The sequence below is a fragment of the Octopus sinensis genome, unplaced genomic scaffold (genome assembly GCF_006345805.1).
Source record: "Octopus sinensis unplaced genomic scaffold, ASM634580v1 Contig18962_ERROPOS898185, whole genome shotgun sequence".
Classification (NCBI taxonomy): domain Eukaryota; kingdom Metazoa; phylum Mollusca; class Cephalopoda; order Octopoda; family Octopodidae; genus Octopus; species Octopus sinensis.
In genome coordinates this window covers 60,575-80,714 of record NW_021836150.1, presented here as the reverse complement: position 1 = coordinate 80,714, position 20,140 = coordinate 60,575, and the positions used below count along the sequence as shown (strand labels likewise).

Sequence of the window (20,140 nt, the reverse complement as noted above, 5' to 3'; positions counted from 1 at the left end):
CAAAGAGGCCAGCCTTGTCACTCTCTGTGTCACGCTGAATATCCCCGAGAACTGCGTTAAGGGTACACGTGTCTGTGGAGTGCTCAGCCACTTACACGTTAATTTCACGAGCAGGCTGTTCCGTTGATCGGATCAACCAGAACCCTCGTCGTCGTAACCAACGGAGTGCTTCCACCACAAAGATTGCAGAATGACATTGTTATACCTTCGACTCCATCTCACAGCCTATGTACAAAGAGCTACACTGCATGGCTTCGCCCACTTCATTCTACCTCCACTGTCCTGTTTTATACTACCTTCCAGTACCCTGTAACACTCTGACTGCCACTATATTCTCTCTCTCCTTCTCTCCCATACATTGCAGGGTTCTGTCATTGCTCTGTTCCCTGGACCACAAAGACCTCTATCATCCCTGTACTATCTCGGTCACATTGTGTTGCATTGAATATACATGCCCATCTCAGAAAACTGCTTACTTCTATCCCTCCAACCTTACTGGACATCCCTCTCATGACTATCATTCATACTTCTCACTCTGTAAACCACAGGCTTGTGACATCCATTTAGTTCTGTGGACACAGCTACCTCTCTAGTGTTGGTGTCATCAGTTAATACATCACAATATTATTTGAAACCACATGGCATAGAGTATCAGAATATGATTCATTGTTCTATTTGTATATTACCTGCTTAGATGAATGAGCAGTGCAAATTGTATCTTGCAGTGCAAATGCATTTTATTGATACTACTTGGTATAACTACTTTCAGAATTTATTTAAAAAAAGAAAAAAGCTATGATCAATTGTTGGGAGTAGAAGGACTTAGAGAATCAGCTGTAATTTACTTCTTAAAGGCAGAGAGAAACAGTTTTCATCACATATATAAATTGCTCTGACCACAATTTGAATTCTATGCACTTTGCAGATCAGTAATTGATTTTGCAATTGAATCTATCAAAGTAAACTAATATATTCCTGATTTATGAACTCACTTGAAAGGTCTATTAATATAGTTTACTTGTAAAAATTTTAATTATCAGATATTTAATAACTCATGTTGTTCTTCCATCCAAAGATTATTGCCAACATTCTTAGGTTTGATAAAAGATATCACTCATAATCAATTTTAACTTAGCACAGAAATGTTTAAAAAGTAATCGACTTTAAGAATAGCATTAACATTGCCATTGTCTTTGAATAGAATTAAAACCTTGAGAAGTAATAACATTTAAAAAAAGTTTCCCTTCTATTTTTATAAATATGGAGTAAATGTCAATTTGATGAAGAGGTGGGTAGCATAAGTTATTGGGAAATAATTAGTTGTTCTCTCATTCTATCAAACTGAATTAAAATGGTTGTCTGTCTAGGTTTTGCTTTCGGTTAACCATATATTTTGTTCCTTTCTTTACCATAAATATTAAATGTACACTGAATGAAATAATATAGCTGATCTAATAAATGTCAAGTCTTTAAAAAAACATATTCTTTTGTCAAACATTGTTGGTATTAAATAAAGTAATCTAACTCATCAAATCAAACTCTTGCAATGTTTTTGTAAGCAGAATTCTTTTGTCATTGAAATTGCTTGACTCCTTTGTTTCCTTCTAAAGGTGTAGCTGTTTTTTTCTTCTTTCTTTTGATCTATCAGTCTATGTACTTATATAGTTATCTGTCTACCTATCTATCTTCTTACCCAGCTACCTATCCATCTACATTCCACCAACATAATCCTGTAGGGAAACTTGGTGGTTTTTAAAATGGTTGAAGTGACAGTAATTTCACTGATGAGGAATGGAGTGTTCCTTGCTTAGCAATATTGAGCATTTCATGTGACACCATTCCCAAAGCTATGAATTAGCAGAATAGACAATATTACGTTTTTGTAATTTTTTTTTTTTTAATGGTATCTTGGTTATTCAAATAAAGTAAACACTTTGTCTGAATTTTATTAAAGGCCATCATGGACAGGTGGCTAGGTCAGTTGAAATATGCTATTGTCAAGGGCAGAATACTTCAGCTGGCCTGCCCAACATTGCATGGTGATTTCAATTTTGGATGACGTGTTACATATGAAGTATACACAAAATTCTGTATATTCAAACAATAAAAGTTGCTAATGTTCTATACTTCTCAGCAATGTATTCACTTAAATACCAGTAAGTTTCTGGACAATCTCTGTGTTTATCCATCTATTTATTCCTCTAATCATCTATCCATCCCTCTCTCTCTCTCCCACTTTCTCTTCCTTTCTCTCTTACCTTCTTCTGTTGGTGGTATTGGTGGTTTCATTGAAGAAGAGGTGGTAGTTGTGGTATGAATGCATTTGAGTCAGAATTTTGAGGTCACTATCAACTTTTGCTTTAAAAAAATATTAGTGTGATATTCTACTTAAATGTATTGGCTGATCCTTCAGTTAATGTTTGGCTGTTTATATATAAGGATATATATATATATATATATATATATATATAATATATATATATATAGCTATTCATAATGCCAAATATTGATGTGTGTTTGTGTTTACATAAAATCTGTTGGTTTCACTTAATTCTTCTCGTTTCATGTTTTCCGAGGCTGGATGTTTTCTGGATTACCACTCTATCACTTTTCAACATTATCTAATCCAAAGCTGTTCCTTTTTTTTCTTTTTAATAAATGAGAAGAAATAATGGTGGATCATTGTTGACTGTGTCAGGAATGTGTTGATGGCTTTAATGCAACTGTTTTTATTCAATCCTTTTAGAAATGGTTACTTGCTACTGATCTGTATGACTGTATTATGTATATAATCCATCTTGCTTATATCTAAGCTCAGATTAAACTTGTAGAAAAAGTTGTTCCAAACATGATCATCTCATCCTTTTCTTAGATATAGTATATCTAAGACCATTTTTGCAGACGAAGGGAAATTTGTTATTTACTCCCAGGCCTACAATAATCAGCCTGAGGTATGGTGAAGTGATGTTTCAGCCAAGACCATTCTGTCTTATTTTCAGACATACCATATCTTGGATGTTATTTATGTATTGTCCTTTGCTTTTTAAAACCAGATGGTGTTATTTCAGTGAAATATGGCTGTTACTTCTAGCAAATTGAATGACCATATGGAGGTTTTCTTAAAGATTCAGTTGCAGCAATGTAGTTTTCTGCAGTGAAGTATTCCTTATCTTGATACAGCAATATTGTATTCCTTTTCTTTATATAACAGCAGGGAAGTGCAAATTTATTTCATTACCAGAGATATCACATTATAGCTTAAAGTAATGGGTTTTCAATAGTAATCCTATATATTTTAGCTTTGCATATAATTAGTTTTAAAAAGGAGGAAAAAACTAAAAGCAAATCATGGTCAGTTGTTCAGTAATACTGGAATCATTGTAATTATTCAGAAAATTTATAGAAATAATGATAAAATATACAAAAATAAATAGAAAGATTCAGGAAAATTAAATAGGGTAAGGATCATGCAAATAATAAACGTTAAATTCTAAAATTAATTCTCTCTCAACACCCAGTGTTCACCTATTGATCTTGCTTGCTATGTAGTTTTAAAGCTAGATATATAGCTCTACTGAAAAACAAGTAGTCTTTATTAAGTTCCACAATTCTTGTATCTATTATTATTGTAACATCTAAAGTAAGTAAGCAAGCTAGTTTTAACCAAGGTAATAGACCTACATATCTTTTAAAAAACTCAAAGTTCTTATGACTTAAATGTCTCTCCTTATACGTCTTCTTGATCAAGCCTTACCTAAACTTAAACAAGATATTGTCTAAAATGCATTTTTTTCTCTTTTAATGGCTTAGTTGATAATAAGGAAAGAAGGTATTATCTTTATACTGGAGACCTGCTCAAAATGCTTGCGAAAGTGTGTACTACTCTAAAGGTACCAAGGATCCAGCTGATGTGTTAAATTTGTCACCAACAAGAATTCTAGTTTCAGTCCATTAATTTCACTATAGTACCTTGCTGTGAGATTGAACCTGAAGTCACATAACTGTAAAGTAAACTTCTTAAGCACAAAGCTCTGTCTGCACACATATCTTATTCTGTATTGGGCCCTATTTATATTTTCATATGTACTGTGTATAGTTGGTTAGTGGTATTGTATTATGTGCCTGATTATCTTCCAGTATATTGCTGAGGCAGTGTAGTGAGTGTTATTATTGTCCAATAGTGTGTTGTCCCTTATAGTTAAGTGACCATATTAGAATTGGAATAAATTAATGCAAAATAGAAAACAACAACAGCAACAATAATATTTTTTAATGGTATAAAGAGAATTATGATTATAACAGAACCCTTACTCCTGCAGTTAAAAGTATTTTACTGAAGTTCACAAGTAACAATGATTACGTATTCAACCATTCTATTTTATGATGATAGGTATGAGTAAACAAAAGCGACTGTATATGGTTGCTCAACTTAGAAAAGTAGTAACCCAATTTCCTTCAGATCACAACATTATCCAGTGTGTTTCTCCTCACAAAAATGGAGAATCACATTGGATTATGTTATTCTAGATGCACAATATACTCTTTACTCTTTTTACTCTTTTACTTGTTTCAGTCATTTGACTGTGGCCATGCTGGAGCACCGCCTTTAATCGAGCAACTCGACCCCGGGACTTATTCTTTGTAAGCCCAGTACTTATTCTATCGGTTCTTTTGCCGAACCGCTAAGTGACGGGGACATAAACACACCAGCATCGGTTGTCAAGCGATGTTCGGGGGACAAACACAGACATACAAACATACACGCACGCACACACACACATATATATATACATATATACGACGGGCTTCTTTCAGTTTCCGTCTACCAAATCCACTCACAAGGCTTTGGTCGGCCCGAGGCTATAGCAGAAGACACTTGCCCAAGGTGCCATACAGTGGGACTGAACCCAGAACCATGTGGTTGGTAAACAAGCTACTTATCACACAGCCACTCCTGTACTTACCACACAGCCAATATCTGTACAAAAAATGAATTGGTCATCATTGGGAAGCCTTTCCATCATAATTCTTTTTTAAAAGGTTTAACTAGCTAAACAGCAACAAATATTGGCAATTTTTTAACTTGCAACAAAGCTAAGGTTTTGAGCTGATAAGTTGTATAGATTGAACTAGTAACTAAACAATAAAAAACCTCATAGAAAATTCACATCAATGAGATATTAAACTAGATAGCATAATCTACCTTAGCTGCTTTACCTCAAATTAGTAGAACATATTATGATTGTCAATCCCACGGTCAGTCATGCATCCCACAGTCAGTCATGCAATCCCATGGTCAGTCATGACCGAAGGGGGTCTCAGCAATTATGATTGTCAACTTAAAATCACAAAAGATTCACTATTTATACATTTTTCTACTTTTGGCTCAAAACAAAATTTGTATAAACACTTAATGAGATATGTAAAATTATTTAGCTTTATTACAAAAACAGGGCCTATATTCCTGCAGTTTCTTCTTCATCATCATCCTCAATTAACGTCTGTTTTCTTTGCTGGTGTGGGTTGGGTGGCTTGATGGTAGCTGGCAAGGCCAGGAGCTGGACCAGGTTGCATTGTCTGTTTTGACATGGTTTCTACAGCTTGATGCCCTTCCTAATGCCAACCACTTTACAGAGTGTACTGGGGGCATTTTATGTGGTATCAACACTAATGCTTTTACCATGCAGCCAGCACTAGTGCTTTTTATGTGGCACCATCATCAGTGCTTTTTACATGGCAGCAGCACCAGTACTTTTCATCTTGAAGAATAATGCATTTATAATCTTTAAAAAGTAACTTCTGTAAGTGTTTAATAAGTAAATATTTAGAATATCATTTTATGCCATTCTGACACATCTATTCTGTTATAGTAATTAAGTAGCAATCCAGAGATGAAGTTGTTTCTCAATCACCACTTTATTAAAATTTCTATTATGAAAATTGTACGTAATATGGTCTTTTTAGAATGTCTGAATGTGGTTCATCATACAAAAGAGTAGGAATAAAGTCCTTAGTGCATGAATGAAGTCACAAGGTCATAAGTTCTAGTTGACACATTCCTCCATTTCATTTGTTAAATCCCATGGCAACGCAAATAATTCTAATTCTTCTCAGTGTTCTTTTCTGATAATTATCATTCATATTCTATGATTGAGGATTTACTGTTTGGATACGAAGTTGTAGAAGATACCGAATTTGGTTGGGCAAAAAAAAAGAAAGAACTAAAAATGCTGACTTTGTAAAGAGAAGTTGTTCTGAAACAATGGTTTATTGGATTATAACTGTAGATATTTTTAAATAATGTGCTAAGAGCCACTGAGAGCTCACTCCTTTCTATCATATCCAATACATTCAATGATATACAAATGTTTAAACCTGCATAATTCATTGCTACAGGCGGAAGAATTAACAGTTCCATGAATTATGACTATTCCTATCACACAATCTGTTTACACTAAACAACTATACAGATTGTTCTCTTTCTGCAGCCTCTCAATATATTTTCAGTATTCTTTCTGCATGGGTCAAATTTCAATATCTATATAGTAATCTTTCTTCTTCTTGCAATAAAATATACCATCTTGCAAAATCTGAACAAACCTCGCCTTTATTTTAGCCATTTGATTTGGTTCTTATTTATGCTATATTTATTTATTTGTTTTGTTTTTTTTTCTGTTTTTCAGTTGCACCAGAGATTTATTTACCTACCAAAAGAATTGGACAAGCATTAGCAAAAGAGACAATATTAGAATGCAAAATAACTGCTATGCCACAAGGTGTTACAATGTGGAGAAAGAATGGTACAGAATTGCAAACGGGATGGAAGTATAGAATAGATGCTTATGGTGATGATGAATATACCATCACACTAAGCTTGCGTATAAGACAGATAGCAAAAGATGATTATGGAGTTTATACATGTCAGGCTTCCAATCGACTTGGACGCGATGAAAAAAGTATGGTATTATATGGTAAGTGCATATTCAACCATCAATTGTTTCCCAGACGAGAACAAATCTTTGTTTAAGTATAGGTGGTTTAAGAAAAAAGGGTTAAGAGAAAAGTTTTTAATCAATCAGAAACTGAATGACTGCTCCTCTGACGTTATCTTTCTTTCATTTCTTCTTCACTATTTTTATTATTGTTCTTGTTTGTGATTGTTTTTTTCTCTTCATATGATGTAGCAGGAAGATTAGCATGATAATAATATTAGCTATAAATTTGGTAAGAAAAATCCAACCAAGCTAAGAATCTTTAAATGTTGCCATTAATCTTTTGTCGGAAAATTGTTCAGTAAAATCTGTACGGCCAATAATGCCCAGCACATCCCTTACACTGTCATTATTCTAGCCCTCTGCTAACACATTATAAGATGGTAGAATCGGTGTTTCAGTGACAGTATTGTTCATCTTCCATAGGACGATTGTAGCTTGGCAATTCTTCAATGACAGATGTTTAGTTTTAGACCAGCCCTCATTGAGAAGACCTGTGCAAAAAAAACATCTTTCAACCATGACAATCTTGCCTTTTGGATTGCTGTACTACATTATTCAGTGTTTCCTTCCTTCTTTGTTTAAGATGGTGGGCTTTTATATGAGGAAAATTTGGTCACTATCTCTAGTAGACAGGATAACTACAAAAATAAAAAATGCTCTCTTGTTACCAAGGAGTAAAACTTGAGATACAGAAGAAAATTAAAAGCTATATCTTTGGGAAATCTCTCTAAGGTTGTTACTTCTAATGTATCCCTCACAATAATTTTCTAACTTTATGCATAAACCATAGATATTGTTGCTTATTATTGTTAATATTTAGCTGATGTTATTGTTCTATCTTTAATGCTATTTGAACATAACATTTCCTATGAGTGCTAAATGGATTACTCATAAGACGAATGTAGTTTCTAATCTTTTGCTTCTATAAGAACTGACTGACCTGTGTTACTTTCTCTTCTAGTTATTCATAGCAAATGCAATTGGAGCAACAGCTTATCTTCACCAAATACTTTACACAATGATAGGAAGTAAAAGAATTTGAAATGCATAAATACTAGTATAAGTATTATGGAAATTAACTTATGAAAACAATTAGTGATTAATAATTCAAGCTGCAGTGTCTTTTTATCTGCTTTACTCAACGTGAAACCATACTTCAAATATAAATACAAAGAATTGTTTTGACAAAATTTGCTCAAGACGAATTTCCCATGGCCAAGTTTACTCCAGAAGCTCAAATCAGTTTGAGGTGAAGCTGTTCTGTAGTTTCAACTCAGTTGCAACATTGTGCTTTTATAGAAACAACCACAACATCCGAGTTACTATGAAAAAAATATATTACACAGAATAATCATTCTAGTGGATAGGCATATAACTATTGGATGTCAGCTGATAGAGTACACTATATCCTATTTGAATTAGTGAACACTTGTTGGGGGCTTGTTAGGGACAGACTGCACCAACTTGGTCCCATGCCAGTTCTGCATAGATATCATCAGTTTTGGTTGCCCTACTATGAAATTTTTTTTCCCAGTTTCCGATTCTTCTCTTCTCATTATTCTTTTAACATCAGACAATTATGAGCCAACAAGCAAATTTCTAAAAGGGGAGGAGGTTAAATGCAACAAAGGTGATAAAAGATGGAAGAACAATTAGGTCCGAGATGTTTGAGTGGTAGAGGTACAAGACTAGCCAATTCCAAGAAGCAGATACCATTATAGTAGTGACAGAAAAGACAGAAAGAGGAGACAGCACACATGTGAGCCAGAAGATGGAGTGTCTCTGTTAGTGATGGAATGCTAATCAGTAAAGTGGCTCTTCTCAGGGTACAGTCCAAGATGTCAGTGTGTATTTCAGCAGAACCATTCCAAATATGGGCAGAGTACATCACTGGTGGCCTGATTTAAGCTTTGCAGAATGGGCTAAAATTTCTTCTGGTGATAAGAAGGGGTCTGGCTGTAAAACAATGTCTTTGCAATGTGTATTTATCTACTCCATGTTAGTACAGAAACATAGATGTTAAACAAATGAACAAGGGGAATATTATGAAAGCATATAGCATACATCCTCCAGTTTTGGAATATGTACAGCAGGACCTTGCATGTTGTAAAAAGTGATTATAAGGGTTAGTGAAGGAGGGGCATCAGCCATAGAACACTGCCTAAGAAAACCTGCACAATCCACACCCGCACAGAAAAACATAAAATAATGATGGAGAGTGCATCACAAAAGTTTTGACAAGTGCCAACTCATCATGACGCTAACCCAGCATGATTTGGACTGTCATAGTTTATATCATATCAATAACTGAACAAATTCATTGATAATTCTATATTCTATTGTTAACACTTCATTGGCATTTAATTGAAACTGCTTGTGTTTATTAATATTTTTAACAAAATAGGTAATAGATAGCAAACTGGCTAACTGAGGAAATTAAATTTGTGATGCACTTAATATCTAATCCAGGAGATATCAAGTTTCCCATTCATGAGTTTAACACTATGTGAATCAAAGGTAACTCAATAATAATTAATAACAATAGTTAATGTGTTACATAAGATGATTGAACTAACTGTAGCTCATAAAACTTGTGACGGTTAATATTTAATTGAAATCAATTAAGATAATCCTTATGATATTTAACAATAATTGAATGCCAATAAACTGACAAAGGAAGCTGTATGCACTCTAAAACTTTCTAGAAATAACAGCCAAATCTCCATCGAATCATAGTCTACTGCTTAGTATGAGGAGGACACACTAAACACTATAGGTTATAAATATAGTAAAAGAAAAATATTCATCGCTGGAATTATCTTGATCATAGGTCTGTTTGCCTAGGGATGGCCTGGGGCTAAACAGCAACAATCTAATAAACTTGTTGGAATCATTGTCTCTGAATTCAAGTGATATTTAACAGAGTAATTTTCCACCCTATATTTCTTTTCTGATGCAGCGTTTCATCACATAGTTAACACAATATACATTTTGAATTGGTTAAATAGTTTCTGTTCTGTTGCCTGTGGCATTATAGAAACCTGGTGCTACATTTCAGTATGTTTTATTGATGATACAAGTTTCTATCACTATTTGAATGGCTTCCATTCAAACAGAAGTGTCCTATATCTGCGTGTGAGTTTCTTTTCATATATTATGTTGATATCAAACTGCTAGAAGCTTATATTTAAAGTTATACCACAATTCATTTCCATTTAATATAAAGAAGTTTTTGCATTAATTTGGGGGATTATTCATGTTTGAGTGTTTATTTTTTTATCTTTTCAAAGGTTTCTTTAATTGTTTCACAAGTAGCTATTCATTCTCTTTAAAAACCCATGCTGTTTTTATAAAGAAGCATTAATGCTTTTGCTGTCAACAACAAAGAATATATACTTGTGTGTATCCCTATATTATATATATAGATGGAAAGATAGATAGATATGTATATGAATTGTTAATATAGTTATTTATAAGGTATTCTCATGGCATGGAAAAATGCGTGTGTGTGAAAGAGAGAGAAAGCGGGAGAGAGTGTATCCTGTATATTTTAAAATTGCTACACCGTATCCCTGTATGTTATAAAAAGCAACAAAAATGGTCGGCATCAGGAATGTTTATAAATCTGTAAGGCTGATGTTTCCAAGATTAAAGTGTGACACGCTGCCTCAAAACCCATGCCAGCATGGGAAAGTGAACATAAAACATTGATATACATTTAATTGAATAAACAAAAGAAAGTGTTTTCAATAGTTTTAATACAAATTATTCATAAATTTAAGGTTATTTAGTTGTGTCTGGGGAGAGTCATTTTCTTTTTGTGCCCTATAATATAACACACACACCTGTAAAATTTCCATTTTTTTCTTATTTTTATTTTCCTAAAATTTTCGTTGCATCTTGCACCCTTTTCAATAGTTTTGACTCACTAAGGTTATTTAGTCATCCCACAACAATTCATACTTTCACATTACCTGCATTCCTATAAGTGTGTGTGTGTATATTTATTATCATCATTTGTAAAGTGATTAGCAATAGGAAGGGCATCCAGCTGTAGAAATCATGCCAAAGTAGACATTGGAGTTCACACAGCCCTCTCGCTTATTGGTCCCTGTTTAACCATCCAGCCATGTCAGTATGGAAGTTGAGATGTTAAATGGTGATGATGATTACATACATGCATGCATGGCTGCTGAAGTATCTACATTTGCCATAATTTCTACCATTTAGAAGCTCACAAAGACTTGGGAAACACTTCTAGTACTTAGAAGTTCATCTCCAATGTTATAAATATTTCAGAGTAAATATTCCGAGGAGACAGTTTTTCTGTGATTCTCTTCATTTTGGCACTAAATTCATCATCATTCCTGCTACAAGACTCAAATGGCTACATGCTAGGATCTGCAACTGCTGTAGATATTAATCTACCCCATAATTTCTTTGTGGATGATCTCAAGATTTATGATTAAAATGTTAACAATGCCAAAAAACAGCTGGATATTAATAACATTTTCAGCAGACATAGGAATGGAATTTGGCCAAAGGAAATGTTTATATTTGATTATTGAACGGGAAAAATCAGTACCCCAGATCCATAACCTGTGCATCAATGGTCTCACTCTCTCTCCTGTCCCACTCAAAGAGTATTAGAAGTACCTAGGCATTGAATAAAACATATCATATGAAGGTAGGTACTGTGAATAAAGATAAAGTGACGTGAGAATATTATGGCAGTTGGAAATCTTCTCTTACAACAAGACTATATCCCACAATGCATTTGCAATACCAGTGCTTATTCCAGCACTTAGAATATTTGTCAATATATATTCACGTGTGTGTGTTTATGGGGAAATGTGTAATTTTTGTTTTGTTTTTTCTCCTTTGGACTGCAATTTATATCCTCTCAAGACTCCATTCTGCAGACTATTTGAAACTATGCATTTTTAACTTGTCCTCCAATTTAATTGTTCCAGAAAACCTTTAATTTTAAGAATGTGTTTACATATATATATATATCATCATCATCATCATCATTGTTTAACGTCCGTTTTCCGCGCTAGCACGGGTTGGACGGTTCGACCGGGGTCTGGGAAGCCAGGGGCTGCACCAGGCTCCAGTCTGATCTGGCAGAGTTTCTACAGCTGGATCCCCTTCCTAACGCCAACCACTCCGCAAGTGTAGTGAGTGCTTTTGATGTGCCACCTGCACAGGTGTCAGGGGGGTCCGACATCGGCCATGATCGGTTGGAGATTTTAACGTCCCATATATATATATATATATATATATATATATATTTATACATGGTCTGATCAATAAGTATCTGGACTGTTGACATAGTTACAAAAGTAAAGTACGCAGAGTGAAGCTGCATGACACAGATTGACCTTGAACTCTGCTGTGCATGCACACTAAGTTTTAACATTCTAGCTCACTTCTGCTGTTTACAACAGTGCTTAGAAAGAAGGCGTGTAGTGTGTAATTGCTGCATTGACCATGGCAGAGAAAGTTGAGCAGAGAATCTGCATCAAATTTTGCCAAATGCTTGGTGATATCTGCTCAGAGGCCTATGCAAGGCTTTCAAAAAGATTTCATCATTCTCAACACAATCAAGGAGATCTTGTGCAACTGAAACCCAAGTGTCTTTTTGGTCAGCTGAAGACAGTTATAGCACAAACTTGGCAGATACACATCTCATACCCAAATCTTCAGTGATAATGGACTGAACCATAACTAAACTGCACATCCTCTGTAACTCACAGATGGTGATTCGATGATTTCTTCTCACAGTTGCACGCACATCTGCAATGTTTTTCTCAGTACTGCTGGTTGCAGGTCTCCCAGAATGTTCGTCAATATTGACTCTTTTTTTTTAGCCATCATGGAAACCTCTGAACCATTCATACACTTGTGTGCAGCTCATACACTCCTCTCCATACACTGTCGGCAACTTTGCATTGGCCTCTGAGCAGGTATCGCCATAACTTTCTCAGTCATGGTGAATGTGACACTCACATGCTACACACCTTCCTTCCAAGCAGCGGAAGTGAGCTAGAATGTCAAAACTTAGTACACATGCACAACAGAGTTCAAAGTCAATCTGTACCAAACAGCTTCACTCTGCATGCTTTAGCTCCATTACTATGACAAGTCTGGATACTTATTGACCAGACCTCATATATATATATATTAGTAAAGAAAAATATACTTCAGAATTTCCTTGTAAGTTTTTGAAAATTAGTTGAGTATATAACCGGATATTGCATTTGCAGCTAACGATAATGGGGTAATGGAACAACTCAGAGATAGCGTGTCTGATCCAGAGTGATTTTGATGAAGCTTTGATTTTGTTCTTTAATCACATATAATGGATATTGTGAATTAATAATAGTTCTTTATGAACTTTGTTAGTTGGAAACCCAGATAATGCAAATAACTATTTATTTTCTATCCAGTGTAAAACTTCTATACCATTTACAATAAAATGAGCTGGAATATAGGTCAGGAAGATGTAAAACTTTTCATTTAAGGTGATTAAGAATAGCTATAATGGAACATGTTAATAACTATGTGAGCATAAATATACTCTTCATCAGACACTTCTTTAAAAAACTAACAATACCCGAGATCGCTGCTTCTCCCAGGAATGCTCTGGTTTTGGTGGTTTATCTTTTCTCAAAATGATTGCAGCACTAAGAAAATTTGCCCTGGATTTTCAGCTGTAATATCTTGCTTTCTGAAAAGATATATAGAAAAGGATAACACAGGAAGAACAATGTTTGACAAATATGGTATTATTTTATGAAGAAAGAGAGTGTCTTAATGTTTTGAGTATTAATCCTTCATCAAAAGTAAAGAGAAGCATTGGTGGAGTGAGAAGAAATGTCTTTTTGCTGTTCTTTGCACTTGCTTTAAGAAGTCTGGAAGATATAAGTCGATTAAATTAACTTCAAAACACACTCTTACTTTACTTTTTTGAATGCAGAAGGATTCAGAGTATAGTTGACCTCAACAGGTCTTGAACTCGGAATGCAAGAGGCCAGAACAAACACAGCCAAAAATTTTATTCAACATTTACAATTCTGACAAGCCTCTATTTATACAATCATGAAAATAATATTAAAAAAAAAACCTACATAAATATAACCAGAGAAAAATTTTATATAAATCTTGTATCATAGGTATAAATAGGATAGAACACATATTAAATGAGGAGGGCTGAAAGCAATATTCTTTATATTTATCATTTTAAGCATCCTTACAGTAAACCTAAATGAGTTTACTTATGCAGAATTGATTATGCGATATTCTCTGTCATATAACTTATAATTAATTTTAGACTCAACAGCTGTTTTCAATACATATATTGCTGGCTAGAGAATCTTTTTAATGTATGATTTGTAACCCAACAAATCTTGACAGAAAGAGCTAAATATGTTTACACATACAATATTCATTCATTTATAGCTTGTGTGATACAAGCAGTAATTAATTTCAACCACTTTCTATCCAAAGTGATATCATTTTCTTGCCCACTATAATATGCGACAAAATTGTAATATCCCAGTTCTTTTGAATCCCAATGACTTCCTAGTAGAATTAATTATGTTTATTTATAAATTAACCTATTATCATTTAAACTGACCATATCTGGGCAAAATATTCAACATGCTTTACATTCAAACTGGTCATATTTGACCTCTTGTGCCTACCCTAGAATATCATTATAAAAATAAACAATCCCATCAATGAAATCACAAAGCCACAAGATAATGTGTGATTAATTTAAAAGAATGTGAATAAATAAGCATTGCAATAGACAGTAATTTGAATGCTAAAGGGTTAAGTCTCCTCACATACCTACAAATAACTAAAACAAGCCGACACTTCTTTGACAAGCATATCAAAGTTCCATATCTTTAGGCAAACTTGTATTTGAAAGAAAATTAACTTTTATCTGCTTGAAAGAAGGGATTTCTTGTCAAATTTAATATTTCTAATTGACTTCAAAGACGTTGATGATATTTTCCCCAATAACATATCTAGATGTTTTATAAATTTCATAAATCTCTGTAAAGAAACAAAGTCAGGTGTTTACAAAAACAGGAATATCTTTCATAAAACTGATGTCTACACACTATTTTTGAAATTTTCTATTTTCCTAAATAAGCAAGTCAAAAAGATATAATAATCATCTTTATTGTTCACATCACAATTTATGATGATTGTAGCACTGAAGCAAGACATAATTACCACAAACAAACTAGTAACTGAAGCAAGGTGTTGCACTCATACATACTCACTAACAGTTCTCCTCCTCCTCCTACTACTACTACTACTAATAATAATAATAATGATAATAATCATCGTTTAGCGTCTGCTTTCCATGCTGGCATGGGTTGGACGGTTCAACTGGGGTCTGGGAAGCCAGAAGGTTGCACCAGGCCCACTCTGATCTGGCAATGTTTCTACAGCTGGATGCCCTTCCTAATGCCAACCACTCCATTTAGTGTAGTGGGTGCTTTTTACATGCCACCGGCACAGGTGCCAGATGAGGCTGGCAAACGGCCATGATCGGATGGTGCTTTTTACATGCCACCGGCATGGAGGCCATGCGAGGCTGGCAATGGCCACGATCGGATGGTGCTTTTTACGTGCCAATAATGATAATAATAATAATAATAATAATAATAATAATGGTTCATCCTGGAGCTTCTTTGTGCTGGATTTGCTGCTTCTCTAGTATACACAGTGATATGCAGTTGTAATGTGAGTAATTTTTCTCAGCATGTTACGAGTATGGAGAATGGTTAATCTTGTTGAAAAGTGTTTTTTTTCTGTCAAGACATTATGGCTCTCCCACTTATATGTATAACAGCACAACTTTTATATCTATATCTTGCATCCTTAATTGATAGCACTACCACTTTCAATACTGACCTGAAAGAAAGTCAACCAGCTATATAAACAAATGTATGAATAAGAACATACTGAATGGCAGCCAGATTTGTATTGGCTACAGCTTACAAGAGGGGAAATTTCAATTCTTCCGGGGATACATTGTCTGAGAGCTGAGTATCACATGCTGAAATTGACATGCATCTATAAAAAGCAGAGCTGGTTTTATATTTACTGACTGGTCAATTGTTAATGGATATACAATATGGGTAGTTAGCATATACAACATGTAAATATTCATGATCTCCTTTAGCTTTCGGGTCATTAGAGATCATGCTAAATTTTGACCAAATGCTTTCCTGTATTTGATCATAAGTTGGCTTAATCTGTAAAGACTCTTCCATTTTAAAGCAGCAATGTGTGAATTTAAGTCACTGCTATTTCTAGTAAATTGAAGGACCATTCCTTGTGTGTGCTTGTCATGTAAATGTGTTTGAACAAGTTCCCATTTTAGGATATTTTGCAACACAGCATTTTCCATTTTTTATAATAATTTGAAGCAGATCCATTCAACTCAGAAAAAAAATGTTTAACCCTTTCGTTACCAACCCGCCTGAAACCGGCTCTGGTTCTGAGTACAAATGTCTTGTTAGCATTAGTTTTAAATTAAAATCTTCCACCAAACCTTAGTCACAATTTATGTTCCTAACACTAGCTTAATGATAACTAAGTTATTTTTCTAAATTCTTTGTTATATTTAAAGTAATTGAAAGAAACACAAAGCATCTCAAAATAAATACAGTAACAGAAGGGTTAACCCTTTCATTACCATATTTCTGTTGAGATACTCTGTGTTCTTTCAATTAATTTTTAAATATAACAAAGAATTATTAAAATAATGTAGTCATCGTTAAGCCAGTGTTAGGAACATAAATTGTGACTAAGGTTTGGTGGAAGATTTTAATTCAGATCTTTTGAAAACAAGACATTTGTATTACAGAGCCAGAGGCGGTTTCAGGCGGGTTGGTATCAAAAGGGTTAAACTATAAGGATGATGATTTTTAACTTCTTGTCATATTACCAGCATAAGAAAGTACTTCTTTCCATATAATTATCTGTTTTTCCACTCATACATTTCTATCTTTCACTTTCACACATGTACTCATTAAGTCTCGCTCACACAGTACTTGACTATGAGTTTTCAACTTTTTTAGTGTTTATTGAGAAATTTATGGGAAAATATTAATAGGCACTAAATATTTCAGAATATATTACACATTCCTAAATTCAGTATGAATCAGTGTGTATAAGTGATTTTATGTTTGTTGTGCATATATATATTTCGATGTGCAAAAATGAATGTGTGTGTGTGTGTTTTATAAATTCTCATATCACTTGTTTCTTTGAGCATATGTATTTATGTTTAAGTGATGAATATTTGTTTTATACATTCTCAGTTTACATCCCTAACGATCTTAATGCCAATTTAAAGCATCACAGTGGTGTGTGTTTGTGTATATATGTATGTTTGTGTATGTGTGTGTGTATGTATATATGTGTGTATATATATATATATATATAATATATATATATATATATATATTATATATATATATATATATATATATACACACACGTTTGTGTGTGTATGTCTGTGTATATGTCTATATATACGTGTGTGTGTATAGATATTAATTTTATTGTCAGTAATGTGCTGTTTTTGTATATGGATCTTTATTTTTATTCCTGTGGTGTTGTACTTTTCTGGATTTTTAACCAATCTTCCCATTAACGAAAGGCATGATTTCACTTCTTTGTTAATATTTATATTCTTCTGAACTGACAAATCAGATTTATTGTTTTCCTGTATCTGATTGTCTCGGGGTTGTTTCTCTTTTATTTCCTTTTATTCATGCCTCAAACAATTACCAATTTATGCTTATGATATTCTAAATGTCTCTTTGCTTAAGCTAAAAAATTTTTTAAATGGCTGTAAAGATAATTTATTGGACTGCTATCTACATAGAAATGAGTTAAAAAATTACAACTACAACCATTATGTTGCACTTTTACCCCTCTCTATCTTTCTTGTTATCAAATGTTTCATTTCTTACTAGTTAATAGCTGGAAATGCATCTACCTGTAAAAAAAATTTACTTCAACAAAAATCTACCTATGTATTTTCTGGAAAATTGCATGTAGCATTACAGAACAAAAGCAATGATGCATTAAAAAGCTTTTATATTGCTAAAGGAGCACTCCGTCGGTTACGACGACAAGGGTCCCAGCTGGTACGATCAACGGAACAGTTTGCTCATAAAATTAACATAAAATTAAGGCACAGGAGTGGCTGTGTGGTAAGTAGCTTGCTAACCAACCACATGGTTCCGGGTTCAGTCCCACTGCGTGGCATCTTGGGCAAGTGTCTTCTGCTATAGCCCCGGGCCGACCAAAGCCTTGTGAGTGGATTTGGTAGACGGAAACTGAAAGAAGCCTGTCGTATATATGTATATATATATATGTGTGTGTGTATGTTTGTGTGTCTGTGTTTGTCCCCCTAGCATTGCTTGACAACCGATGCTGGTGTGTTTATGTCCCCGTTACTTAGCAGTTCGGCAAAAGAGACTGATAGAATAAGTACTGGGCTTACAAAGAATAAGTCCCAGGGTCGATTTGCTCGACTAAAGGCGGTGCTCCAGCATGGCCGCAGTCAAATGACTGAAACAAGTAAAAGAGTAAAGAGTGCAAGTGGCTGAGCAATCCACTGACGCGTGTACCCTTAATGTAGTTCTCAGGGAGATTCAGCATGACACAGAGTGTGACGAGGCTGGCCCTTTGAAATACAGGTACAACTCATTTTTGCCAGGTGAGTAGACTGGAGCAACCTGAAATAAAGTGTCTTGTTCCATGACACAACACGCCACCAGGAATTGAACTCATGACCTTAGGATCATGAGTCGAATGCCCTAACCACTAAGTCACGTGCCTTCACCTATATTGCTAATACTTCAATAAAATCTAAGAGTATGACAACATTTAATTTATTTTAGCCTAAGTATAAAACGTTTTTATTTCTAATGAAGTTATCCAAGATCCTCATTTAATATTATTGCAGAATGCTATGTTAATCCTTTTCTGCAAGGATTATATCCTTATCTGAATGGAAATACTTTCAAAAAGGCTCTTGCCTGTAGCTCCATGGATATTTCCCATCAAACAAATATAGGAATCACTTAAATTGGTTGTACTAATCAAAAAGCAGTTCTATGTGATTCATTTAATTAAGGGAGGAAGGGACTATCAAATGTTTCTATACCTCATCAATAGATTAGTGAAGTTTGAAATTTCTCCTATTATGTATGGCTTTTGAAACTATATTGCATATGGAAACATTACTATGACCGTTGGATGTGTGTGCATAATGTTTATTATATCAAAAGTTGACAATCTACTCAGAGTGTCGTCCCAGGATGAATAGACTGTCAAGTATTGATATAATAACACATCTATCCACTCTACCTAATGTATTGCGTTCTATCCCATGTAATGTTTGCACTACTTACATTACAATATATGTGTGTGTGTATAAAAGTAGTTTCATAAAGTTAGATATATATCCTGACTTTCATACATAACTAAAAATGTATTCACATAGGCGTGTGCATGTGTTTGTACGGACATATATTTAGAGTGTGGCTTACATATAAATGCTTAGATATATAGATACATCTCTGTTTAATTACAATGACTTCTATACATACAAATATATCTATGAAATTGTACACACACACACACACACACACACTCTCTCTTTCTCTCTCTGGTGCACAACATCGATGTATACAAAATAAAACTTTTCTATTAAGGAAGTATTTGTATGTTATCCAATATATGCTAGAAATTAATTCCCAGAAATTCTCATATGAAACTATAAATTAACTGTCTACAGCTGTTAATATTTCCAGAACCACTCCTACTTCCTGATTCTTTTATACTGAACATTGCTGCCAATATTTAATCCCCCACCCCCCAACCATCTTTTCTTTTTGTCCTTTGCTCAAACTGGATAAAGCAAAGCAAACTGAAATATTATGTTTGCTCTACAATAAAAAAGTTGTTAATGCATTGATGGGTGCAAATAATTTCCTCCCCTTTTAGAACCACATTCTATTTTTCAATGACCCGTTTCAGCTCCTATACGCAGTTCACAGTGATAGCAGTCAGTCATAAAAATGCTAATTCTGCCACCA

At 34.1% G+C, this 20,140-nt stretch overlaps 1 protein-coding gene across 1 annotated transcript in view; it reads left to right on the top strand.

Annotated features, from left to right (window-relative positions):
- LOC115231945 (lachesin-like) overlaps window positions 1-20,140 on the top strand; it is a gene marked incomplete at its 5' end in the record, with an annotated part of 115,303 nt that overhangs the window by 73,922 nt on the left and 21,241 nt on the right. Inside the window, one exon of the mRNA XM_029801826.2 lies at window positions 6,684-6,971. Within this exon, the coding sequence (XP_029657686.1) occupies window positions 6,684-6,971 (288 nt within the window). The remainder of the gene's footprint in view (window positions 1-6,683; window positions 6,972-20,140) is intronic.